Here is a 26,445-nt window from a genome sequence, read left to right as displayed (position 1 = left end):
ACTGGAGATAAGGATGGTTACTGAATATAGGCTATGAACCAAGAGACCAGAATTCTAAGGTATGGCCACGTCTGAGTTCCATGCTGGCCTGGACACTGCTGAGTAGGACAGCAGCAAACGAGGCCACTATCATTCATCCATGGAGAATGGAGAATGGCCCTTATCTACCAAACAACTCTGACAACTTTCTGTTCCCAAGGCAAGGTCTCAGAGGGATTTCTTGCATATGACAGAGCTTCTTGGATGGATACTGCAGGGTCAAAGGAGGGAAAGAACATCCTGACCTGACGCTGGCTTGACCCCAAGACCAGAGCCAAGGAAAAGGATACCACCAATTTCCAAGCTTCCCTCAGGATCAGGCCGCAGAATCCCACCAATCCCAGGCCACCCGGGAAAGTTCTACCTCCCAAGAAACTCTTATATAAAGCTTCTGTTCAGATCCCCCTGTGTCTTGCCCCAGCAGAGGCAGCCACCCTTTTGTGTCTTTCCCAGTAAATCTCTTGTGTGAGGTCTGTTGTGTAGCATGACTTTGTGGAATTCCTTGGCTCCTGACTGCCTGGATACCTTTCCATCTGAGCTGTTACAGATACCCTCTTGGGCTCAAAGAAGAGTAGAGATGGTGTGTAGAAAGAAAAATAACAAAAAAACAAAACAAACAAACAAACAAAAAAGGCAGGGCCAGGCGGTTGTGACACAAGTCTTTAATCCCAGCAATCAAGAGGCAGAGGCAAGCAATCCCGGTGAGTTCGAGGCCAGCCTGATCTATAGAGGGATTTCTAGGACAGGTTTTCAAAGCTACACAGAGAAACCCTGTCTAGAAAAAGCAAAAAGAAAAGAAAAAAAAAACAAGCAAACAAAACAAAACCTAGCCTAGAGGCTTCTTCCCTTTTGATGCATATCACATACACATTTAGCTTCAGATAGGCTCCTACCGGCCCTATCAAGAGCTCTCAGTTCTGTCATTCTTGGGACCAGAAGTGGCATTCTTCCTGATATCCCAGATAAAGACACTTCTCAGGAGAGAGCAGCTGTCCTCCCTGTGGTCTGGCTCCCACGAGCAGTCCTGAGAGGGACTCAAGCTGCTTGGTCTTCAGGTGACTGTGCTGTTCTTGGTCAGACAACGCTGGCTCCCGCGAGCGCTCTTCTCATTGAGGCTCTCACAGCTGTGCTGCCGCATTTGCTAGTGTGGGGTCCAGTGTGCTGTTAGCTTTAACTACCAATACAACACAACCTAGACTCACCGGAGAAGAGAGGTTTAATGAGGAATTATCAATATCAGATTGTCTGTGGGTATGACTGTGAGGGGCTCTGATATAGGAAGACCCAGCCCGATGTAAGAGGTGCCATGGGGTCCTGAACAGTACAAACACTGAGAAACCCAGCTGAACAGAAGAAAGTAGGTAAGGGTGAATTTATTCTTTCTTTTTTATGGCTGTGGATGTGGTGTGACTAGCTGCTTGAGTTCCTGCCACAGTTTCCCCTTAGAGATGACAGCAACCTGAAATTGTAAGGAAAACAAAACAAAAGCCCTTTCCTCCTGTATGCTGACTGTTGTCAGGGTGTATTTGTCACAGTGACAGAAATGAGGGGGGGGGAAGCCATCCATCTCATCAATAACCTGGTTTAGTCTCTTTTACAGAGCCAGAGCTCTCCATTGCTGAGGAGTTCTTCATTCTTCACCACATTCAAGGTGAGGTTTTGAAGGATCAGGAGCCAGACAGACACCTGGCAAACAGACAGGGATGGAGAGTGATCAGGACAGATACGGAACATGGCAAGCTTCTGGTTTTTTCCTTCCCTTCTTGTCTGGGCTTTCCTCTCACCATCAGGGCCCCCTTCCAGCTGACTGGTCCAAGGCTGGTTCTGAGCTGTGGGTCTTTCAGTCTTCTCTCTTTGTTCAAGCTGATCAACTCAAAATTGGGAGAAGGAGACCCATCCCAGGCTACTCAAAACACTTAAAATCCCAAACCTTCCGAGTGGGTGTGTGGGTGGGTAGACTTTGTCCCCTGTCTGCTCTGCAGAGAGTCCTTTCTCTCCGTGTGCCTTGCTGTGTGCACGTCTTCACTTTTAATAGAACTTGACAGTTGTTTTTGCTTACTGTGTCTGAGACTTCTCCCACTTTGTAATTCTTTAGTTGGAGGAGAAAATAACTCGGATGAAGACAACTAGACAGTGACGGCGACAGTATCATCACCCAGCCTATTTCAGCAAGAGTCCTACTGAATTGGCAACCCAGAACTCCCCTTTAGCACTGGAGTTCCCATCTTTTGATCCCGCTCTTCTGCTCTAAACTTACACTTGGCCATGCCGGACTTAGAACTCAGTGACTCTCTTCCAGCTACAACAAGATACAACCCAGCACCCACTTTTTCCTGATAGACAGTGGGTCCTGAGGGATAGACTGGGGAATAAGGAAGAGAGCAGAATGTTGGTGACCCAGCCCAGCCAGAGTTGGGTGCAATGACAATAGAGTACTCCATTTAGGAGGTTCTTCACCTGACCCTATCTATCCTCTGGCTTCAGTAGAAGCCCAGCTCATATCCCCTAGGGGACATTTCCAGGTCATGGAGGAAAAAAAAAGCCAATATTAAGCCAACTCCAAGCAGGTGAAGGGAGTCGGTGACCACTGAGTCACATTAGTGTAAATATCCCCACCTAGTAACCTGCCATCCAAATGGTCTCTATGTACTGCTAAGCCAGAGGGAGTCCTTAGCTGAGGGCTCTGTGACCTCATTATCTTCCCACTTTCCTTCCTCCTTGGTGACATTTTTTATCTGGTGTCTCGAAGAGGCACTGGCCACAGTAAGCAAACTTAGGAGAAGCACCCCTGTGTCCTGCCTGATCACCTTTAGGCCTGGCTACCGTCGGTTTCACACAAGGGAAGTAGGGGCTCTGGAAGGTTCCTTTGACCTTGGGAACTTATCCTTCAGTGCCCCTGGGGTCTAGACATGATGGTACTCCATACCTGGGAGGCCATGGCTGCTATCAAGTGAGATTAAATGAGGGCTTGGGCCCTGGGATGGAGCCTCTCTACGCTCTGCTCCACTTTTCCAGTTCGTCTTCTGCTGACATCTGCTCTCTCATCAACTTTGCTGATGCCCCCCCTTTGAGGATAGGCTCCAGAGAAGCATTAGGGGAAGCAGAGAGGGCCAGCAGAGTGGCATGGCAGGTACTGCCAGGTCCTCAGCATGGATGTCCAAGCTGGCTAGGGGCTTGTGTGATGAGGTATGAAGAGGGCTGGTGCACTCAAGGTGGTTTCTCAATGTTAGTTTGGCCTTGCTCTTGAATCACCTGGGGGTGATGCTTTGGGGGCATAGAGATTTGTTCTTAGAAGCTCTGTGTCTGCTCCTGGCTGATGGGAAGGAAGCCTGAGTGAGAGTCTTGCAGACACTCCCTGCATGCACAGTTTTAAGGGTTCAGAAGAACACTTGGCTCCCCAGCATGAGGATTTCTAGACTCAGACAATCTGGGTTTACATCCTAGTTCTGTTGTGTGACTGTCACCATCACACCGTGACTCTAGTTCTGTGTCTCAGTTTCCTGAAAAGCTTGAGGATCTATCACAGGTGGTTGAGAGGCTCACACAAGTTATAGGTGAAACACTCACAGCAAACAATGCCTGGCTTGCTAACGTTCTCGGAGTGCTGACTGTCCTAATTAAGATAATCTATTTAGCACCTACTGTATGCCTTTCCTGTTAGGCAACAATGAATGGGAACATGTCTTCTTTTCAAAGAACAGAAGTGGGTGGGCAGAGGCAGTCTCCTGTTGAACAGTCAAGCCAGGAGGCATGAGGAAAGATCCTTACTCAGCCTGGGCAGACAGATGTTCAGGGGCAGGAGAGGGAACCCAGGAATCCCTACCACTGACCACCATTGACTAAGCTCACAATTAAGATGGACCCTACTGCACCAGGTAATCAATGCAAGCTCTTGGAGACTTGTTGGTGAACCTGGAATGTTCCAGGGGAAGGAAAGGCTGCTAGAAAGTACAGCAAAGGCTGAGACACAGGGCCCCAAATCCAAAGTGCAGGGGACACAGCACAGTCCTTCCTAAGAAGGAAATCACGTCCACCACTGCCAAGAAGTCTGTGAGCCAGGCAGTGAGGGCAGTCACATACCACCAAGATAAGCAAAAGGAGAGGGAGGGTGACCTTCACCATCACACCTGGGCATGAGGTGGGTGAGTACACTGGGAGGAGGTCATGGGACCAGATCCAGAGCTGGCTGGCTGGGCACAGGACAGCATGCCAAGTGGGAGTCCTAGGGTAAAGGCCACCTGTAGGAACCACCTGCTCCTCTGTCTTTCAGACCCCTTCATATCAGCATTGACGCAGACATGGGACACTTATCTACAGATCCCTTTGCTCTCAGAAATTGAAAGACAAAGCAGGCGTGGGGGGGGGCAATTTTACTCCAGCAGTTGTTAGTTTTGTTCCCCAATAGCAGATCCTCTGTAAAAACTTGAGTTCAAGGATGAACACATTCCATCCCTGCCCATGCAATGCTTCCAGCCATAAAGCTAATGAAGTAATGCTATCTGCAGGAAATCAGACTCAAGCAGAGATCACCATACTCAGCAAATTAAGTCCATATCAGACAGGTCTCACTTTCCCTCTCATTTGTTGGTCCTAATCTTTATTGGTACATAAAATGCTAGATGTACAAATGACATGAAAATAGAACTGAAAACTGTGAGGAGCAAAGGGGACTAATGGGCATGGCAGGGCGGTGACGGGGAGGAGGTGGAGGTGGGAAAGGTAGATAGACATAGTGTGTGCTTGTGTGACAGATGCCTTCAGAAACCCTGTAAAATAAATAAAAGCAAAACACATTGGCTCAAGCTTTTTGATCACTTGCAGATGGACAGCTTGGCATTTTTGCTAATGACTTAGGTCAAGCATGCATCTGAGTAACCGATATGAGCTCTCTGTTTACAAGGCTATGGAGACATCTACACTCAGGACAAAGGCACTGGTCATTTACCATATTTATTATGTGGTTTGCAGAAAGTCTTTTCTTGTTAAAATCTCTCTAACAGGCATTTCACAAATCCTGCTGGTTTTGTCCGATGCCTGGAGGAGCCTCTCCCGTGCACTCACTTTTCATCTTGAGAAGTACAAAGGATCACAAGAGACAGACTTCTGTGTGTATGTGTGTGTGCCTATACACAGACACACACAAGCACACACACACACACACACACACACACACAGCCTATCTTCTTTCTAAGCTAGAGAGAAAAATATTTAATAGACTCCTGATTTATTATTCAATCAGTCAGCTCATCCCAACCATTCAAACTGATTGTGTTTAAATCTTTATAAAAAAAAAAAAAAAAAGTCTTAATGTATACGTAAAAACAGGGAGCCCAAAAGGAAGAAACTTCTTGTCATGTCATGATCTCACTGAGATTTCTGAGAGGATCACATAATTCCTTCTCAATGAAAGTGTCCCTCGTGAATACACCTCAGACACTGGCTCCCCTCCACCTCTTCCATAATTGCAGGACACATTTTTGCAGATATATTTTGACATTTCCAGTAACAGTTGTTATTAAATTGGCATTATTTTCTGTATCCACGTGATGCCTATAGTCAGTACAAAATGTGCCCATGATGTGAGGCTGGATTTTTATTTAAGAGTAAGTGTGAGTTGATATTTACAGGAGAAAGTGGAAATTTTAATCAAAATCAGGCTGCTTCCCAAAGATCTCAACAGAGATTACTGTAGAGGATTTGTTCTTTCCTCATGTGGGGCCAGAAGAGTAACAGACAGCAGGGACACCTATAAGATACATGAAGTTAGGTGGACAGAAAATATCTATTGGAGAGAGTGAGAAAAACAGGCCTAGAAGAACTCTATGGGGGAAAGGAAACATTAGGAACTTTTCTTTTGACACATGGTCTCACTGGGTAGCCCTGGCTGACCTGGAACTCACCATGTAGGCCAGGCTCTGATACATAATAATAGTGCATCTTGTGGGGAAGGTTGTGAGGGCTGGGTGTATTTAAATGTCTATAATGACTGAGTGAGGGCCATGGTTCCTACCTCTTTAAACATCTTCTTTGATCTGAGTTGGACCTTTCATTCTTTGTTCTGTTTGTTTGTTTGCTTGCTTTTTAGTGTGGCAATGGATATTTTGCCTGTTTGTATGCCCATGCTCCACATATGCACCTGGTACCGTCAGAGGCTACAGAGGGCATTGGGTCCCTCAGAACTGAAGTTCAGCTGGTTGTGGGCCACCACATGGGTGCTGAGAATCAAACTCCAGTCCTCTGGGAGAGCAACAAGTGCTCTTTACTGCTAAGCCCTATCCCCAGCCTCTCAGCTTCATCCTTAATATACTGTCCAATCTATAAAGAATTTTGGGCCACATGGACAGTCTAAAAAACTGTAAAAGTCTACAAAGACAGTTCAAAGGTTGTGCAATCAAATAAATAGCTAGATATCTTTTTGACAAAAATTTAAAAATTTAGCAGTTTTTTTTCATTAAGAGATAGAAATTGATGGTCAGTTAGTAAAGGAGATGAGGATCTGAGTTTAATCTCCAGAATCACATAAAAATGCTGGCAGGATGGTGTGAGCCTGAAATCTCAGCACTGGAAAGCACACACAGGGGGATCTCTGGCGATTACTGACTAGACAGCCTGGATGACTTGTTAAATTCCAAATAGCAGCTATTCAGAGATGTCTGCAGAAGAAGGGGGTGATGGTTGATCACAAAGAAGCAGCAGATCCTTACATAGAAGGACAGCTACACATAATGAAGTCACAATGCTGTGACACCTTTCACAAGACCTCTGCAAGCCTAAACAAGGCAGAATCCCAGCATGGAAAAGGGAGGTGGGTATGAAGTTCTACCTCTAGCTGAGAAGCTACTGGCAATTGTTGCCTTCTGGGAGATGAGGGGTTAGTTTTCTCTGAAAGTGTAGTCATGGAGGAGTCAACCACACTCCAGTGGAAGGCCACACATCAAAGAATGTTTGGACACCACAAAATAGTTCCAATGTGGGTGGTTGGGCAAAATATTGGGTGGGGAAGAAAGGGTGGATCTAGGAAGAGTTGGAGAAGAGAAAATGAATTTGATCAAAATGCATTGTACCAAATCCTTGAATAACTAACTAAATATAAAGGAAGAAAGACTAAAGGAAGAAAAGAGGTAAATGGAGCCTGAGGAATGACATTTGAGATTTCCTTCTGGCCTCCACCTACATGCACACATAATTGTACATACATGCAAATGTAAACACACACACACACACACACACAAGCAAAATACTGTAACTTCAGGTATTATAATTTTGGAAGTGTCAAGCCTCTATTAAATATATCATTTGACCTGTATTAAGTGCATCAGTTGAGCTGTTTCAGTAACAAATACAAAGCTACAATAGTCATCCACAGCAGAAAAATCTGAATTTCTGTCATGTAGAGAGAGAATAAACAATGATGCTCACCCTCATCTGCCGAGACTACATTTCTCAGAGAAGAGCTAAGCCTCATGGAACATGGATGAAAATGCATGTCAACATAGACCCACAGACATGTCTAGCTTACATACATATTTTACATGAAGAAACAAAAATAAGAAAAATGAAAGATTCTACATGACTTTTAAAACTGTCTTTAATAACTTCAAAGTAGTTTACTTCTTTTAGGATTTAAGGTTGAGGATTTTTGTAATTTCTATTGTTATTTTTCCTTAAACCATAGAAAAAGTTGATCCCCACTCTCAGGTTGACATCTTCATAAGAGTGGTCAGCCTGGGATACATAGTAAGTTCCAGGCCTTGAAATACAATATGAATTAATCTGTAAGTGAGGAAATGATGATGTTTCCTGTGGTTTTCATGAGAGTAGATAGGCTGATTGGTTGGCAGTTCAAAGCCAGTTTGCCCATTTATCATTTAACAGTTGGTGAGCTAGAATATTGACCAAAAATCACTGACAATCATATATTAATAATGAAGTATATTGGTTCTAGGCGGTGCACCAAGTCCAGAGGCAGAGGGAGTAGGAATGAGCAAGCCAAGGACCGGGGTCACGAGGCCATTGTAGGGGAGGAGCCAGCGGCTGAGGAGGTTCTAGTCTGTTCTGCCTCATGGCAGCCGCCCCCTTCTCCTCGGTCATGTTTAGCCACGCCCGGGCCTGGCCTTGGGCCTCCACAGCCTCCCACAGCTTCCAGCCTCCCGCCTCTCTACCATGGATCCCCGCAAAGTGAGCGAGCTTCGGGCCTTCGTGAAGATGTGTAAGCAGGATCCGAGCGTCCTGCACGTCGAAGAAATGCGTTTCCTGAGGGAGTGGGTGGAGAGCATGGGGGGTAAAGTACCACCTGCTACTCATAAAGCCAAGCCAGAAGACAATGTCAAGGAAGAAAAAAGAAATAATAAAACAGAGGAAAACATAAAGACGGATGAACCATCAAGTGAGGAGAGTGATCTAGAAATAGACAATGACGGTGTAATTGAGCCAGACACTGGTGCCCCTCAAGAAATGGGAGATGAAAATGCAGAGATAACTGTGGCGATGATGGATCAAGCAAATGAAAAGAAGGGCGCTGCCATTGAAGCCCTAAATGGTGGTGAGCTGCAGAAAGCAATTGATTTATTCACTGATGCCATCAAGCTAAATCCTCGTTTGGCTATTCTGTATGCCAAGAGAGCCAGTGTCTTCGTCAAATTACAGAAGCCAAATGCTGCCATTCGAGACTGTGACAGGACAGAGCCATTGAAATAAACCCTGATTCTGCTCAGCCATACAAGTGGCGAGGGAAAGCACACAGACTCCTGGGTCACTGGGAAGAAGCAGCTCATGACCTCGCCCTTGCCTGTAAGATGGATTATGACGAGGACGCCAGTGCAGTGCTGAGAGAAGTTCAGCCTCGGGCACAAAAAATTGCTGAACATGGGAGAAAGTATGAGCGCAAACGTGAAGAGCGAGAGATAAAAGAAAGAATAGAAAGGGTAAAGAAGGCTCGAGAGGAGCATGAGAGAGCCCAAAGGGAAGAAGAAGCCAGAAGACAGTCTGGAGCTCAGTTTGGCTCTTTTCCAGGTGGTTTTCCTGGGGGAATGCCTGGTAATTTTCCTGGAGGAATGCCTGGCATGGGAGGGGGCATGCCTGGAATGGCAGGAATGCCTGGACTCAATGAAATCCTCAGTGACCCAGAGGTTCTTGCGGCCATGCAGGATCCAGAAGTCATGGTGGCTTTCCAGGATGTGGCCCAGAACCCAGCAAATATGTCAAAATATCAGAGTAACCCAAAGGTTATGAATCTCATCAGTAAATTGTCAGCCAAGTTTGGAGGTCAAGCGTAATGTCATAACAATGCTGAATGAAGAGCAGCTTAGCTCACTTACTGGATGTTGCAATAATACAAACCAGTGTACCTCTGACCTCATCTGGAGAGCTGGGGTGCTTCCAAGATAATCCCTTTCTGCATCAAATGCAGCTGAAGCATTTTACAGTGGTTTGCCATTAGGGTCTTCATTCAGATAATGTTTTCCTATTAGGAATTACAAACTTAAAACAGTTTTCAACCTTACACATATTTTTTAAAAATTTAGGAGGTGTTAATTTCTACATTTTTCTTTACTAATCTTTTTGGGTTTTTCCTTTGAATAACTGGGCAAGGAAGCTGAATATGGTCGACTTACTGCTCTCATGAATGGAAATAAAGATTTGTTAGTGGGAAGCAAATAAAACCCATTTAAGTTGAAAAAAAATAATGAAGTATATTTTATTTTATAGCACAATGGGTAAGTTACATGGTTGAGTTTCGATGGTAAATGTATATTGGGGTACAAAGAAGTCCTTCACACTAGTGGATGGGCTTTGTCCGAGGTTCTGAACTAGTCTCCCTAACGTTTCTATGACCAGAAAAGTACCAATTTCTGGAATTGCTCCTTTAAAAAGATAATACAGGCAGGGAACACCTTTAATCCCAGAACCCAGAGACAGACAAAGGCAGAGCTCTTCAAATTCAAAGCCATCCTGGTCTACAAAGCAGGTTCCAGGCCAGCCTTGGCTGCATAGTGAGTCACAGTCTCAAAAAAGAAAACATCTTTAAAAAAAAAAAAAAAAGACAATACATGTAGAATGAAAACAAATAGTATTTTTAAATGTGATACTGGAGTGCTGGAGAGATGGCTCAGTATATATGTGAACATTTGTTTTTCTTACAAAGGGTCCATATTTGGTTCCCAGCACTTACCAGACACATATGGCATACATTCAACACACAGGCAAAATAGTCACACGCAAAATAAAATAATCTAAAAAAAATTTAAAGTGTTATATTGGCTGAGTCAACCCTGCAACTTTTTTTTTTTTTTTTTTTTTTTTTTTTGTCTGATGAAGGAAACTGAGAACTGTGCTAAATTTCAGTCACCAAAAGGGCACCTCTGTACATGCTGGGGGACAGTATTTTACTTGGTGTGGTCTCCTGAGAATGAAGAGAGGTGGTGTCATTAGAGGGCTGGTGTGGGAGGACGTCAGTGGTCCAGAGTCTGCTTCAGCTTAGGCTTCCTGCTCAGGGGGCCTGTCTTCCAGATCACACACCCACCCACTTTGCCTAGTGGAAGCTGAGTATAAACAGTGCCCTATGAATCCACTAACACCTGTATCCTCTGTGATCATTTCATATTAGATTCCAGCTGTTTAATGCTCCATTTAAAATACTCTCTTCCTCTAATTCCAGCCCCCTTGGAAACCATTTTCCTTAAACTGATTCTGTCTTAGCACATAGTTCACTCTCCCTCAGGAGGGAGAGCTGCCCATCTACTACTGTCCCTGTCCTCTTACGTGCGGGCACCACATTCTTCAATTTCAGATCAACTACATATTACCAATCTTTTTTCAGAAAAAGAAGAAAATCCCCTCTCCATGTCATAAAATGGCGTTGAAGTCACACACACACACACACACACACACACACACACACACACACACACCGCCACACCCCACAGTAAATAAAGCATCTCCTGCTGTGTGCTGGCATGTCCACATTTGCCCACAATTCCTTTTGCTGTATTTCGGGCTCTGGTTAGCACTTCTTGTAATCATTTATATTTTTATATACTAACTGACCTTCCCCACAAGCATTTAGACGCACCCAGATGCTTAAAACCTTACAAATTATAAACGTACAACTGTCCCTCCAGTAAGAAACTTATTTTTTCCCCACCATTCAAAAGCACATTTCTCAGGACAACTCCTCACCTATGCCTCTGCCTCTATGTCATTCCCTCCTCCACAGTCACCCTTCCCACAAAGAGGCCACCACCCTGCAAAGGAATAGCAGCAGTATCTGTTCTGAGATGCTTAATTAACTCCATCCTTCTCCTGCCTGCCGGCCAACGGCCACTCCCATCCCTTCCAGGAGCTGGTGCAGCCATTGCAGGAATCTCACCCCTCACTCCCTGCACCGCCCCCCCCCCATGGATGCTTCACTCTGCTTCCAGGCTGGGTTTCCTTTTCCTTCGTGTTGCATGATGTGAAGCTCGTTCGAGGCCTTTTCTTCACTTGGTTCTCTGTTGGACATTCTCCATCAACACACTTCTTTTGGAGGGCTGTGTTATTAAAGCTAAAATCAAGCCAGTTTCCTCCCCAGCATGAGCTGCTGCGGTGTCCTAGCAGTTTGGGGGGATTATTGTCTCTTTTTTTCTAAACATCACTGAGATTTTTTTTAACTGTAATGTTTACCATTTAGTTGTTTATATACAACCCTTTGGTGATCATTTGGACAGATTTAAAAAATTCTGCAGGGCTTTTTAACCTATCCAATCTAACCCTGCCGCTCTCCAAATCCTTTTCTGAGCTTGCCTTGGTCCTCCATGCCTTCTTCTTGTCCTCAGTGCCAGTCCTCTGCCTGGGGCTCCTCCCAGTCTTCTCAAGCTGGAGTGGAGGTTGAAGGCCTGTGGACCTCACTGTTCTAAGCACATGTGCTGGTGTGCTTGTCCCTTCTCCCTGTCCCCACTTGTTTGACTGTTTCCCAGTGGTTACCTCCAGCAAACTCAAGTCAAAAGTTCCTGTGTGTGTGTGTGTGTGTGTGTGTGTGTGTGTGTGTGTGTGCAAGTGCGTCTGCATGTGTATGCGTGTTATGTATTTCTCTACCCTTACAGACCAGAGCATCCATTAAGGAAATGCCTTCCTTCCCCAGCCTTTTGTGTATTGTGTCAGACTGTAGCACAGACCTGGTATAGGTCAAGGGGTTAAAAACATTTGCAGGGTTAGTGGCTAGATCACAGGAGAAGACTAACCCAGATCTCCTAACTATCATCTAAATTAAGAAAATGGGAAAGTAAGTAAAGCTGTGAACCCCAAGACATGAAGTTTTGTAAAGCTTCTGTTTCCCCTTCCCTCTGTCTTTTTCTTTGTCTGATTCATTTCCAGATTGCCATTAATTAATACGCCTTAAAATTCTAAGTCATCTGAAAAAGAAATGCTTGGCACTGCAGACATCCTTACTTATTCTTTCTTACCATGGGGACATTTCAAACTTTTGTCTCTTTTCATCCATTCTTTGGTCAGCTATTGAATAGCACCAGACTTTGTGTCTAAAAGGCCTGTCTAGTAGTGCCTTAGAGAAACTTCTCTACCCAAGCTGCATGGATGAGGAACAAATCCTAGTGCTGGGCTTGGAAGAATTGTGTGTGCAGGGCTCCCTACTAAGTGAGGGCACGTCCCTTCACCTTGGCTCTGTAGACACCACACTTCATTCTTGTGATCTTCCTAACAGCCTCTTTGAAGTCTTTGTTCCTCAGGCTGTAGATTATGGGGTTCAGCAGTGGAGTGACCACAGTGTAGAAGACAGAAATGACCTTGTTGATTTCTGGTGACAGGTGTGCATTTGGACGCACGTACATGGAGATCATGGTCCCATAGTAGATGGTGACCACAGCCAGGTGGGAGCCACATGTGGAAAACGTCTTCATCCTGCCGGAAGTGGAAGGGATTCTCAGAATGGAGGACACTATGGAAATGTAGGACATGAGGGTTAGAAGGAAGCAGATGCATAGCACAGCGATGGACAGGACAAAGATGGCCGTCTCCGTCACATAGACACTGGAGCAGGAAAGCTGCATTAATGGGGGAAGGTCGCAGAAGAAATGGTTGATGCGGTTGGGCCCACAGAAGTCCAGCTTAGAAATCATCAGGGAAGGCAGGAAGCCTGTGCCCACCCCTGCCGCCCAGGAGACTGTGACCAGTGCAATGCAGTTGTCAGGACTCATGAGCACAGAGTAGCGGAGTGGACTGCAGATGGCCAGGTACCGGTCATAAGCCATTGCGGCAAGGAGGAAACATTCAGTAGCACCGAAAAAGACAAAGAAGTAGAGCTGAACCATGCAGGCAGGGAAGGACAGCGTGTGGCCCCAGGAGGCCAGATTGGCCAGCAGCAGGGGCACTGTGGTGGATGTGTACCAGATCTCCAGGAAGGACAGATGTTGGAGGAAAGTGTACATGGGAGAGCGCAGGCGCGGGTCCTCACTCACCACTATGATGATCACCATGTTGCCTGTGATGGTAAGAAGATAGAAGCACAGGAAAATGGCAAAGAGGAAGGACTGCCACCCAAGAAGGTTCTGGAATCCTAAGAGCTGAAATTCAGTGACCTTGGACAGGTTTTGGGGTTCCATTTTTCTGTAAAGGCAAGGCAGAACACATTTAAAAAAAAACAGAATACACAAGGCATAAAGCATTTGCAACTTTTGATGTTAGTCATTTAGCAGTTTGAAGCTATTGCATAGTGTGTTGGTTACTTGTCGGATGAGTTTATGAGGGCTCCAAGTTTGTAGGTAGGGAGGGCGTGGTGGGACGGGCATGATGGGAATGGTATGGTGGGGAGGGAGGGCATGGCAGAAGGAGCATAAGGCAGCTATTACTGTTGTATCATCAGAGAGGAAGGAGAGAGGAGAGGGTCGTAGGGGTTGAGCATGCTGTTCAGCTTTCTCCTTTTCATTTAGTCCAAGTCTCCAGATCATGGGCAATGCTGGGAGTCCTGTCACCTAATGGACATAATCTAGATACTCCCTCCCAGACATGCCCACAGGCTTGTCTGTTTGATGATCTAGATATCAAGTTGAAAATATCACATGCAGGTTTTCAGAGGGGAAAACGTATTATTTCAACTTTCCTCTGTACAAACACATTTTGTTTATTTGGGTTTCTTTTTTCTAATTTGGCAGTACAGGATCTCACTAGGTAGTCTAGGATGGCCTGGAATCCACCTCCTGCCTGCCTCATCCAGTCATGCATTGAGATGATATGTACCCACCATCACACCCAACTTGTACCCAAACCTTGCAGTTTGTGAAATACTGAAGTCTTAGATCCAAAGACATAAGGAAAAAGACATTCATAGTAGTAGCACACACATAAGTACAGGAGACAAGCTGCCCGAGATGATGAGGAAGATGAGCAGGATGAGAGCTCTAGGCTCTCACACAAAACTAAATTCTCATACCTCAAATGTATAATGTATGTTTTATGTCAATAACACTGAAAAATCTCAGAAACTGAGGAAAACAGCAAAACTTTATTAAAATCATGACTATGTGGAAGAAAATGCTTTTCTTGTCTGCCAATCCTCTGTGTGTGTATGTGTGCATAAGCCTGTAGGTATATGTGAGCATGTGCGTGTGTGGCTGTGTATATGTGTGAGCATGTGTGAATGTATATGTACTCAGCTATCAGTTCATTTATTCCTCACTCACACAAAGGCCCTTCTTACCTACTAGGTAACATACTGTACCACTGAGAAGAAGGGTCTTGAAGCTAATGTTTTCCAAACACTACGTATGTTCCCTCATTTCCACAATAAGTTGACTTATTCAACTTCCTTCATCTACAGGGCTGTTCTGTTATCTCTACTCCTCAAGGGCCCTGCCATGTCCTTCCTGAGCTCCCCTGATCTGTCCTCATTCCTAAACCTCTTCATCTGTCATTAGCATCTCACAGCTAGATGATCTCTCCCTCTTCCTGGACCACTGGCCACTCAGTGTCCGTAACCACTTTCCCAGGCCAGCCTCCACACTGGCATCTGCATATCCACCTGGTAGCATGCCTCTCCATCAGCTTATCTCTCTGCTTCTTGCATCCTTCTAACTACTTAACTTTTTTGTGGTTCTGGGGTCAGAAGCCAGAGGCCGCTTCCTCTTTACTCTAAATCCTGTCTTGGCTCTTCATTCTCATTCCATGCATGAAGCTAACATGACCAAGGCTGTGTTTGGAACACACCTTCACATGTCTAGTCAGACTTAGCATCTGAGTTGGTCTCCACATACACTGACTCACCTTACTGCCTTTGGCAGTGCACATGTCTCCCTCAGCGCCCATTGCCTTCCACTCCACCGAGGACTATCCCACCTCCCTCTGCCCTCTTATTCAGTGCAAAATTTGTGATTTGTGTGTCTCAACCTCAATACTAGATTCTTTTGTTACATCAGCTAGCTCCAGATGCAAATATCCCCAATTCCTGCCTACCTTCTGTTCTGCACTGCTTGCCCTGTGAAGGAAGTGTTGCTGTCTCTCTTGTACCTCTCTGCAGTGCTTTCTTCAAAGCTCTTCATGTCCAACCCTAAGTAAAGGGACCTGAGCTAAAATTCCAAACCACAGGCAGATCATGCTGAGAACATAACTAGGACATGGCCACCATTCAGCTTAGTCACCGAGCTGTTCTCTAACTGACCACATTGTTCTTCATCTGTGTTGCCGTTTAAATTTGGTTACTTCTGTTTTCTCCTTACATGTTGGAGTAAAAGTATTGTACGTGTCATATTCACGTGGCCCTGCATTTTTAAATCTTCTGAAGGAGATAGGTTTAAATCTTCACACATGCTATCATGAGTGTTCTCCCTGGTGTTGCCTGAGTAGGAACCAAGTCCTTCAATCCACACAGATGGGAGTGTCCTCACGTGGGAGATGTGAGCAAAAAAAGAGGCATGGCTATGTTCACAAAGTCTCTTGGCAAATCAGCAATGTCTTAAAACAAGGTTCTTACCTTAGCTTCCTCTTGCTTTGCAATACTTATGTCTTCACTAGACTCATTAAAATGAACAATAAACATGTTTTTAAAGAATAACTTAGACTTAAGGAGGAGTGATCTGCAGGTTAGCAAGACCATAGTGAATACAAAGTGGCATTACTCTAAAATACACCGAGACTGATGGAAAGTCAGTTTGAGTTCCCATCCACCTGAAGTCCTTACACAATACACATCCCAGTGCACAGGGTGCTTCAGAAACGATCTGCTCATCACTTCTTAAAATACAGGTCCCTTGAGTGGTGGCTGCTTCCAAATGTCCATGTGACTTCATGTCTACTGGGCTGGAGAAAAGCTTCTGTCTCCCAAACGCTGTGTTCTGAAGCCCTGGGGCACATGTGTGACCTCAGCTGTTACGCTCCACTCTGCTTTAAAATATACAAAGTCTTCACAATCAAGAATGCAACTGACCTCTGCAGTTCTGCATATAGTAAAGTAAGTGGCCCCTTGGAGTTGCTTTTTGCTGTTATGGTTTTACTTGTTGGTCAGTTGCAACAAAATTACCTGCTCTTTTTTTTTTTTTTTTTTTAAATAAACAGAGCACATGTCCTGGCTGAAACTGCTGTGATTATTAGATGTAACACGCTGGGGTGAGTATAACTTTAAATCTACAAATGCAACAGAAAGTGTGCGACACTGGACAGGCACTAGAGGACATACCATGTTATCTCCTGAAGGCAATTTCACTGACACATCCACGTTGCCCCCTATACCTGTCCCTCTGAGCAGTCCCCAGAGGTCTGTGGACCAAGGTTCCCCTTGCCCAGATGAATGCTGTGCTTGTATGGTGAGATCTGTACCTGCCATCTCCTGCTACTGCTGCTTCATGCTGAAGGGAGCAGACCTCTTTCACTAGCCCTGGGTTTCCTGGGGACGTGGCCCTTCTGAGACCCTTGTTCCCTAGACAGTCTTGCATAATTTCCCAGTAAACAATGAGAACCTCCTGCCAGATCCAGCTCTGTCCCAGAGCCTTCGATGACAAAACTCATGGGAGAGACACCACTGCCACATTCTCTGTGAAATGATTTTTTTTCCAGAATTTTAAAACATGGTAGGTCCCAATAATTTTGACTCGAGTCAAACAAAAAGGTGTTTCATGTAAGCCCCGTGGCCACACAATTGTGATGAGCATTCTGAAGGCTGTGTAGTTCTTGTTTTTGTTGAGTGGAGTCTCACTGTTCTACTACAATTACAAATGAGGTTAAATATGTACACACCTGCAAACGAATTAGCTCATCAGCCACACAAATCTGTGCTAAGAGCTCTATGTCTGTGAACACTCAGTTTATCAAGGCTAATGTCGTAGGAGCAGGTGACACTCACTGATGTTTTTTTTAAGATGAATTGGAGAAGGGAAGATCTTAAACTCATCTGTCATCTAGCAGGACTTGAAAGGAAACCCATTGGAAGGACAGCTGCTTCATTTATTAATTTATTAACATAAATGTATACATTTGAATTTAAAGAAAAATATTAAAAGGTCTCCATATGGTCCTGAACTCCTGCTCCTCCACCTCCCTAGAGCTGAGACCACAGGCATTGTGCCACCCCCCACCCCCATCACAGCCCACTCCACATTGGAAGATTTTAAAATCACTCATTCATTCAACCAACTCATATACAGTACTGAATGCCTGTGGTCCTTTCGGGCACTAGATACATCAACACTGTGTGTGGTGTGGACTGCCTCATGTATTGATTAGTGCTTCATGTAACTAATATTTTCAAATAATATGATCTGTATGTGTAACTTTGACAAAAATTCAGAGGAGAAATAAAATGTAGACAAATCTACGCCTTTTGAAATACCCATGGTTCTGTGCTCCAAAGCCAAGCACCTGCGTTCCTTTGAGATTGTCTGTGTGTCTTCACATGTGAGGTTGACAGCTAGATTATGGAATGACCTGTTTTGGTTCTTTTTGTGACTACTTTCAGAGTTAATGTTTATCCTAGCGGTCTTAAAAATATTTTGAGGAAAAATGTTGAAATCTTATAATAATTTTCACTGTGGTAATATGGGTATTGTTATGACTGGCCTGGAAGCAGTTAGGCTCATGTAGTTGTTCACAGTTTGGGGTAAATACCATCGAGGCCTAAGATCTGGGTGCTGGCAGAGAATGGAGTCTGAAAAGCAGGCCACACTCATTTCCCCTGCCAGCTACAGAAACAAACCAACACAGAGACTGGAGTGCCCTGAGGGTTATAAAGTCACAGCCCAGTCATGAGCCAGAGCCAGCAAAGGGGACCTGGGATGTGGCAGTGTGCAGTTAGATTCCTCAGGCATCAGGCCTCCCAGGTAAAGGTGTGACAGGGAGAGGGGGTATCAAGGAGCTGATGGCCATGGTTCAGCCAGGCTTTTCTTTCCTGGGGCAAGAAGGAGAGATTAGGTGAACACACATCACCTCTAAGAAGGGAGTGGATGGTTATGAGTGGGGGAAAATAGCCATGAAGGCTGGTGAGGTGATTCACTAATGCTCTGAGTTTGGTCCCTGGACCTCATATGATAAAAGGAGAGAACCCCCACAGTTGTCCTCTGACCTCCACATGCCCACCACAGCAATGCACACACACACACACACACACACACACACACACACACACACACACACACACGTTTAATATAAAATTTAAAAGGATCATAAACTGTAAGCCAGGGAGTCAAGTCATTCTGATCCCCACATTTTAAGCTCATGTGAAAGAAAGATGTATATTAAAAAGAATGATTGCAACCATGAGTTCTCATTGACATAATTAGAAATGTAATACCTAACCTTGTTCTTGTTCTAAGAATGCCTAACTCCTATGCTACTGCCCCAGGATTCCTCTTACCATCTTCGAATGAAAGCAACAGTGCCAATGGACATGAACTGGAGGCTTTGAAATTGTGAACTAAAATAAACATTTCCATACTAAATCGACTATCTTGGGCATTTTATCACAATACTGGAAAGCTATCTTGTTCATAGACATGCAAACTTCCTATAGTACCAAGACCTTAATCCAGAATATGTAGATACATATTTGTACATATAACTTTTTGTCTTTAAATGCAGGGAGTGGAAGAATCCTGTTTGTACTGGTCATAAAACACTGACTGTGAAGACACTGAGTGTTATGCACTAAAGCTAAGGGAATGGCATCTCTCTTGTTGGCTTTCACTTCTCAGGGCTGTGTTCCAGAAGCGTCTAGATGATGAGAATGGTCTGAGGATTTAAAACTTGTGAAAAGAAAACGAAAAAGAGGTGTTCATTTGATGCAGAAAAGGAGCTAAAAATTGTTTAGAGAGAGGAATTGAATGAGTTTACAAGAGCAATTAATTTGCTAATTTACTACACTTTATTTATTTATTTATTTATTTATTTTACAGAGTTTAACTATGTGTTCCAGACTGGCCTGGAACTTGCTATATAGACCAGACTCGCCTCATGCTCACCGAGATCTGGCCTGCTTCTGACTCCCAACTTTGGGGTCGCACCCAGCTATATGTAAATTTATGAATGTCATCAGTAGTTGGTGACTTTAAATAAATGCATTTGTGTTTAAAGGGAAGGATGTTCCAAAACTCAGGCTTTCAGTTGTTCAGAAGACTACACTACATGGGCACCATACAAGGAATAGTAATTTGACAGATGGGGGGATATAGCCAAGTGTTTTCTAGAATGTAATCTATGATTTTGTAGACAAAGGAGCTTGTTTGCTTGTTTAACTCATTAGATGCATACTGTTGACCAAATCTCAATACAGTTTTGCAGAGTGAAGACAAAGGAGGAGATTTTTCTAAAATTCAGATCCATTTCCTAAAAGCCCTGACTGGCACAGAACTCATACCAAGTCTTATTTCTGACTTGGTTTGGGAAACCCAGAGTCTGGTTGTTGGGAGAATTATCTTCTGGCATATTGGCTCAATCTTGTTGCCATTGTGGGTGAATTTCTGTAGTGTGGAGGGGCTGTCAACAACACTGCCTTGCAACATCTGCCTTGCAGGAGAATATAAGATAACACTGGAATTTTATTAGTATGTGTTTGCATTCCAAAGGCAGACTAGAGGCAAAGGATCTGTTATCAGTTTAGAATGGTTTGCTGAAATCAAAAGCAAATGAATTAAACCACCAATTAAATTTAAAAAAAAAAGTCATAGAAGAAAAATGCCTGATCTAGGAGTCATAGTTATTCCTTACAAGACAGTCACATCTTGAAATTAGCAGATAATTTGTTTTGTCTTCAAAAGCACTGGCGCATAATTAGAAAGTCTCACTTTTGAATACCCCATGTTGAATGCACAATGGAGAAGAGAGAACTTCAGAACAATTAGACCCTGCAGACAATTGAATGTGTTCCCCAAAGGTCTGCCCTTCCTATGCTTCTCCCCTGTGGAGACAGGGGTGGGGGAGCAGCTGCAGCATAGACTCCACATCTCTATCCACAACACATATGCAAAAGTACAGAAGGCAGAGGCAGGGGGGCTTGCATAACTCACCAGGGCCCTTGAAGGCACTTGGCAGAGCTCTAGGTTAGAACACAGGTCTGGCTCGGCTTTGAAGCCACTGTCTTTCACTGTGCAACTCTGGGGGACACCTATGGGAATTGCAGGTGTTTCAGCAGTGGAATCTAACTTGCTCCATCAAAGAAAGTGAGTGCATGTTAGCTATTCAAGAGATACCAGGCCTGCCAAGCAGCCTGGAGCTGGAAAGAAATACACAGACATCAATTCCCAAATCAGAGTGGTGAATCTGGTGGGTATGGAGACAGCCTCCCCCACAGGGAGCTGGGGAGTTTTGGGTATGGCTCCTTGAGCTGGTACTCCCCATCTCACTATATTCATCTGAAAAGACCCGTTTTTTAGGAAAATTTCACAACAAAAAAAAAATTTAAGAAATTTTATTTCTAAAAGCCAAAATAAATTTACATTATACTCTCTGATCTTGGGGGGGTGGGCTGAATTTTGTCTTGTTTCTTTTGAGAATGTCATGTCTTGTTAGAGAAACCACCTTCAAATATCCTCTGAGGTCTCTCTCCCAATTTCAGTTTCATTCTTAGCCCAAGTAGGTGTGGTAAATGGTTTTAATGGGACAGAAAGGGCGATAAAAGCCTCATTATTTGGACTAGTTAGTGAAGGGCCTGGGGACAGAATACAGAAGGTCACTTTGTGAATGAGTACTGAGGGTGTGAGCCAAGTGTGATAATTCAGCCACACAATGACAGATATCTGGGTCCCCTTATGCCAGGTAATCTAGAGTCAGCTTAAACACAGAAAGAAAGGTAGGAAGAGGTGTTTATTGCTTAGTGGGCACAGAGATTCCATTGGGTTAGAGGGAAAGAGCTTTAGAGAAAACCAGTACATTATAAATATCCTCAATGCCATGGACCTGTACACTTAAGTTTTAATTGTACATTTAAATTTTAAGTTTTAAACATTAAAATTCAAATACATTTAAAGTTGTAAATTTTGTAATGTACATCTATCACAATTTTTTTTTTTTTTAATTAGGAGGAAAATGTAGGGTACAGTTGCTTAAATGCAAACAAACTGAGGTCCTAAAAATAAAACAAGCAGGAAGGGACTTGCTGAGTCAGAGGCGGTTGCTCCTGAGTTTGGTGGTGAGAGATGGGGGAAGAGGGAGAGGGAGAGGGAGAGAAGGGAGGGGGAGACGAAGAGGGAAAGCGAAGGAGAGGGGAAGGGGAGAGGGAGGGGGAGAGGGAGAGGAAGGAGGCAGCTGCCCAGTAGCACAGACTAGAAAGCTGAGCTGAGCACTGGGCTGTGGCTCCCCCTAGTGACACAAAGGTGAAACTAAGGAGCCTGGGGCACATTGAAAAGAACCCACTGATGTTCTGAAGCAGTGAACCCAGATCAAGGACCCAAAGGAGTGAAGAAGATGTCAGTGAACTAATGCAAGGCCAGAGAAGACAGGACCCAGGTGGAGAGGAGGGGTCAGGAGAGATGCAGCCTGGAATAAGACTTGGACCCAGGCAGCCTGACCATGAGCCAGCTTGTGGGACTGAAGAGGGAGCAGGGAGGGCAGAGTGGGTATCCAGGCACATCTGTTCTGCATGGGAGCAGGCATGCCTTCAGAGAGAAGAGATCTCGGGAAGTGCTAACTCCAATTAGATCCTTTCTCCCTAGAGAGCTAGAAAGTGCCAGGGGATCGTTCTGACACATCACACTTCTGTTACAATTCATCCCATTTCTGGGCATCACTAATCTAGATGGGTATCCATAAGGGAATTTTATGTAATTTCAGGAACAATCGGGCCAGTGAGGTGGCTCAGTGGGTAAAGGTGTTTGCTGCTAAGCCTGATAACCTGGGTTTGAACCCCTAAATGCACATGGTGGAAAGAGAGAACAGGCTCTTACAAGTTGTTCTCTGACCTCAGTATGGTAACATGTGCCATGGTACACACACACCTACACACACACACACACACACACACACACACACACACACACACACACTATAACTTACATTTTATTTTTAAAAGAATAATGCTACAGCTCTTGGTCCTAGTCTACAAATATGGGAGGGAAAACAGTTTAAGTCCAGTGACTATAAAACTAGCAGTGAGCTCACCTGCCCCGATGTTCACCCTCACCCCCACCCAACGTGTGTTGTCCCTCCCATTAGCTTCCTAGGTGTGGAAGTCTGGCTTCAGGTGAGGCCCGAGAGCAACAGGTCCAGACAATTGCCTGATGGATTTCACTGTCTCCTGTTTGGTCAGATAGAACAATGCTGCAGCACCTGTCTGAGCGATGGAGACACAGAGCGAGAACATTTGTGTACCCTGTAGAAAAGCACAGATGTTCACCTTTGGACTCCCCCCTCTGTAGCATCTGTGATAATTTGTGTTGATTCTATTTGCCCACTTTCTTATTTATTCTGCTAGCATTTGTTGAGTACACATGTTCCCATCATTCTGTAATGTTCCGGGGCCAAAGAAGTTGGGGAGAAACCTCCCAGTACTAACACAGCTAGACGACTCTGGTTCATCCTTCTCTTTATATCCCGATTTGTTTAATTTTTCTTCAATTGCATATAGTTGCTATATGGCAAACATCTATTAAGCATGTGGTACCTATTTAATACTCTGAAGATTTGGGGTGGGGTTAACACTATCCTCCTTGGATGTGAGATGAAATGCAGCACAGGACACAGGCAAGTCTGCCCCAGGCCACTCATTCTGTAGCTACTTTGCTCCCCCTAAGTCTTCTGCCCCTGCTTTCTTCTCTGATGTCACATCTTTAGGGGTTTTTGCATTTAGCTCTGAAGAATCTGTTTTAATTATCCACCCAACCCTGAGACAGATGGCCTCAAGAGCACTTTGACCCTTCATCCCATAAAAGCTCCAAGCCAATATTTATCTCATGATAAAGCTCTGCCAGGTCCTGAGTCACCAGCCTGGCTGTTTCTTACAATCTTGTCTGCTACTGTTTGTCAGGGGCAGCCTTTCTGGAGACTTCTTATTCATCTGGATATGGCCAGCCCCTCTGCTGGGACACTCTGAGGCCACACAGCCTGCAACAGGGGCTTTCTCTGAGCCAGCTTGTCCCCACCTTTCCCCTGTTAGCTCAGAGGCCTTCGAGGCTCAACCACTGAAGTATCATACTAGAGTCCTTTGCTATGCTCCCACAGGATCAGTACTGGTCCTTGTTTGTCTGACTCTGGTTTGTCTTCATCAGATGAGCACAAGGTTCCTGGAGGGATAGGATCCAATGTCCAGCTTTCTCCTTGTGCCTTTGTCCCCAGCACTGCTTCTGAGACTCAAGACTCCCAGTGAATACATGCATGCTGGGGAGGGGACATACAGATGAATGTGGCAGAAGCATGTCAGCAACCAAACAGAACCCCAGTAGAGTGCTCAGGTGACAGACATTCACTACCTCACCATGCTTACCCTGCTCCTGCCTGCTCTTGGGACTGAGCCACACACATTCTCTATGAAATTACTTTACTCCAAGCCCCAGCCTCCCCCATTCAGTAGGTGCAGTTTTCACGGGCTGGGCTTGTTCATTCCAGAGGCTGAAGAGATGTCTCCGTGGTCAAGAGGGCTTGCTGCTCTTGCAGAGGGTATGTGTTTCACTCCTGGCACCCAGGTCAGGTGGCTCACAAGCTCCTGTAACTCTAGATCCTGGGGATCCTATGACATCTTCTGCCTCCCTCCAGCAGGAAGAGCACCTGTTCTCATCCATGCTGGGCAAACCCCCCCCCATCATTACCATTTGCATCATTTCATGTATCTTCTCTATAAGAGGTAGTTTGTTTCTGAAAGTAGAAAAATCTCAAGTTTGGAAGAAGAAAGATTAAGAAAAAATATGGATATTTTGTGTAAGATTTTTTAAAAATAGTGATTACAGCAGGAAAAGTCCATGGTGCCATTCAATACATTGTGGGAGAAAGAGGAAGGAGGGCAGATGGTCTCCACATTGGCTGACAGGGTCATGAGGGACTCTGAAAAGGCAGGCTCATGTCTGAATTTGCCCTATTATGATTCCTACTACCCCAATCCAACTTCATGTGTAAGGCCATGTGCTGACAGACTTGAGAGCTACCCCTGAGTCCACGTGCTTCAGGAAACTCTGAGAGCTTTTGTTCATTTTGAACTTAGAGATCATCTATGTGTGTGTATGGGGGGGGGAGAGCGGGTCTCAGCACACCCACAGAGACCAGAGACAACTTTTATGAGTCAGTGGTCTTCTTTCACTGTCTAAGTCTGGGGAATCAAACTCAGGTCTTCAGGCTTGATGGCGAGCACTTATGCCTACTAAGCCATCTTGGCGGCTTTAAATATTTTTGGGGGAGGGGCATGTTGTTGAGTATTTGTTTGTTTTTTATCTTTTGCCTCTTTTGTTTTTTGGTGGCCCACCAAATAGCCAAAAGAATAAAAACACCAACGACATTTTGGCTTACCAATGGAGTTTTTGCCTGTTGGGGAGTCCTTGGGCAGCCAGTACATTAAGTAGGAACAAAAGAAGCGAAGTAAAAATGCCCACTTTATCCAAACATCAGCACTCTAGAGCTATAGGAAGTTCCTGGTCAAGCAGTTCCTGGTCACTGCAGTTCTGGTCAAGCCCCTCTGACAAGGGCTTCAGGCTTTTAGGCTTGACTCCCTGACCCGAGAGAAGGGAGACCCAGGCAAGAACAGTGCAGAGGATCCAGGTGTATTTTAGCAGCTTAAAGTTTGCTCATGCAGTCAAAAAAAGACTAGAGAACTGGGCAGTGGTGGCGCACACCTTTAATCCCAGCACTTAGGAGGCAGAGGCAGGTGGATCTCTGTGAGTTTGAGGCCAGCCTGGTCTACAAGAGCTAGTTCCCAGACAGCTTCCAAAGACACAGAGAAAGCCTGTCTCCAAAACCAAACCAAACCAAACCAAACCAAAACACAAACAAACAAAAAGACTAGAGATATGTAGTAGAAAAGTACAGATTGGGAGGGGGGAAGCCTCCTGAAACTTGACAGGTGATATCTATCAGCAAAGGATACTGGTTGTCTTCCCAGGACTTAGCCATTATTTCTGTTTTCTCAGGGACCCCAAGAAGGGAGTGGGAGGCTTTTGGTCACTTGGTGGGTTATGGATATTTGTTATCATTTAGGAGACTATAGTATATTGATTCAAATTTAGAGTTATTTTTGTTACACTATATGTTCCTGCTCTTGTTTAAAGCTTATACCTATGCAGTTCATTTTAAAATGTAAGACAAAATTCTAGTTTTTGAAAGCTATTATAAACTAGGATGACAAAGAAACACAGGTTAGCAGTTAGTCCTTTACAACAATCAAATTTATAGATATATTAGGCATGTTTGTAAGATCATACAGATATATTTTAGATAGATAAATAGTCTTCAAACACTTCAAAGACCTATAGACTATGGCATTAAAATGTTTTGTTAACTTAGGGCTTTTCATGACAGTGAGACACATCTGCTCTTGACAGCACTAATTTACTTTATAAAAAGATGATGGGCATTGAAGAAACTCCATAGGAGTTTGCCTTCATTGTTACAAAATTAGCCATTTGGGCAAAAAACTGCTTTTGCTTTGACTGCTTGACTGTGAGCTGACATGCAGGATCCATGGAAAAGCAACTACTGATCTTTGCCAAAACCAGGTGGGACAGTCCTTCAAATTTCCTGCTTCACTGAAAAGTCTGCCAGACACTCTAGGCCTGTAGGCTGATTATGGTTGCCCTAACATTGCAGAGGAACTTTGGGTGACTGTCCAGGCAGCCAAATGTCTCTGTTGTTAGGTAATATTAATTCCTTCTAGGGTCTTTGATGGAGTTGAGTTAAAGACCAAATAATTAGGGTTTCAGTTTTTCTTAGTTATGATAAAAAGTAAGTCAGAAAACTTGGACTCACTAAGATAAGATAATGTAGTGTTTTCTCTAAAGGTGCTAAATACAAATGGACTGA

The 26,445-nt window shown here is 44.4% G+C and overlaps 2 protein-coding genes across 2 annotated transcripts; one reads left to right on the top strand and one right to left on the bottom strand.

The window, feature by feature from the left end:
• Positions 1-8,185: 8,185 nt before the first annotated feature.
• On the top strand, positions 8,186-9,710 carry LOC127219236 (hsc70-interacting protein-like). Its single transcript, XM_051180597.1, is given in 2 exon segments — positions 8,186-8,715; positions 8,718-9,710. Coding segments are annotated over 2 exon segments (1,110 nt in total). The 5' UTR covers positions 8,186-8,202; the 3' UTR covers positions 9,315-9,710.
• A 2,955-nt stretch (positions 9,711-12,665) lies between these two features.
• Positions 12,666-13,634, bottom strand: LOC127219765 (olfactory receptor 11L1). Its single transcript, XM_051181533.1, has one exon. It carries the CDS (start codon positions 13,632-13,634, stop codon positions 12,666-12,668), a length of 969 nt encoding a protein of 322 aa, XP_051037490.1.
• Positions 13,635-26,445: the final 12,811 nt, after the last annotated feature.

The sequence above is a fragment of the Phodopus roborovskii genome, unplaced genomic scaffold, assembly GCF_943737965.1.
Source record: "Phodopus roborovskii unplaced genomic scaffold, PHOROB, whole genome shotgun sequence".
Classification (NCBI taxonomy): Eukaryota; Metazoa; Chordata; class Mammalia; order Rodentia; family Cricetidae; genus Phodopus; species Phodopus roborovskii.
Note: the sequence above shows the minus strand (reverse complement) of the source record. Positions and strands in the feature narration are given on the sequence as shown.

What these genes read in the sequence shown, in the direction of transcription:
- LOC127219765 (XM_051181533.1), bottom strand. Translation starts at nt 13,634, where the DNA reads ATGGAACCCCAAAACCTGTCCAAGGTCACTGAATTTCAGCTCTTAGGA.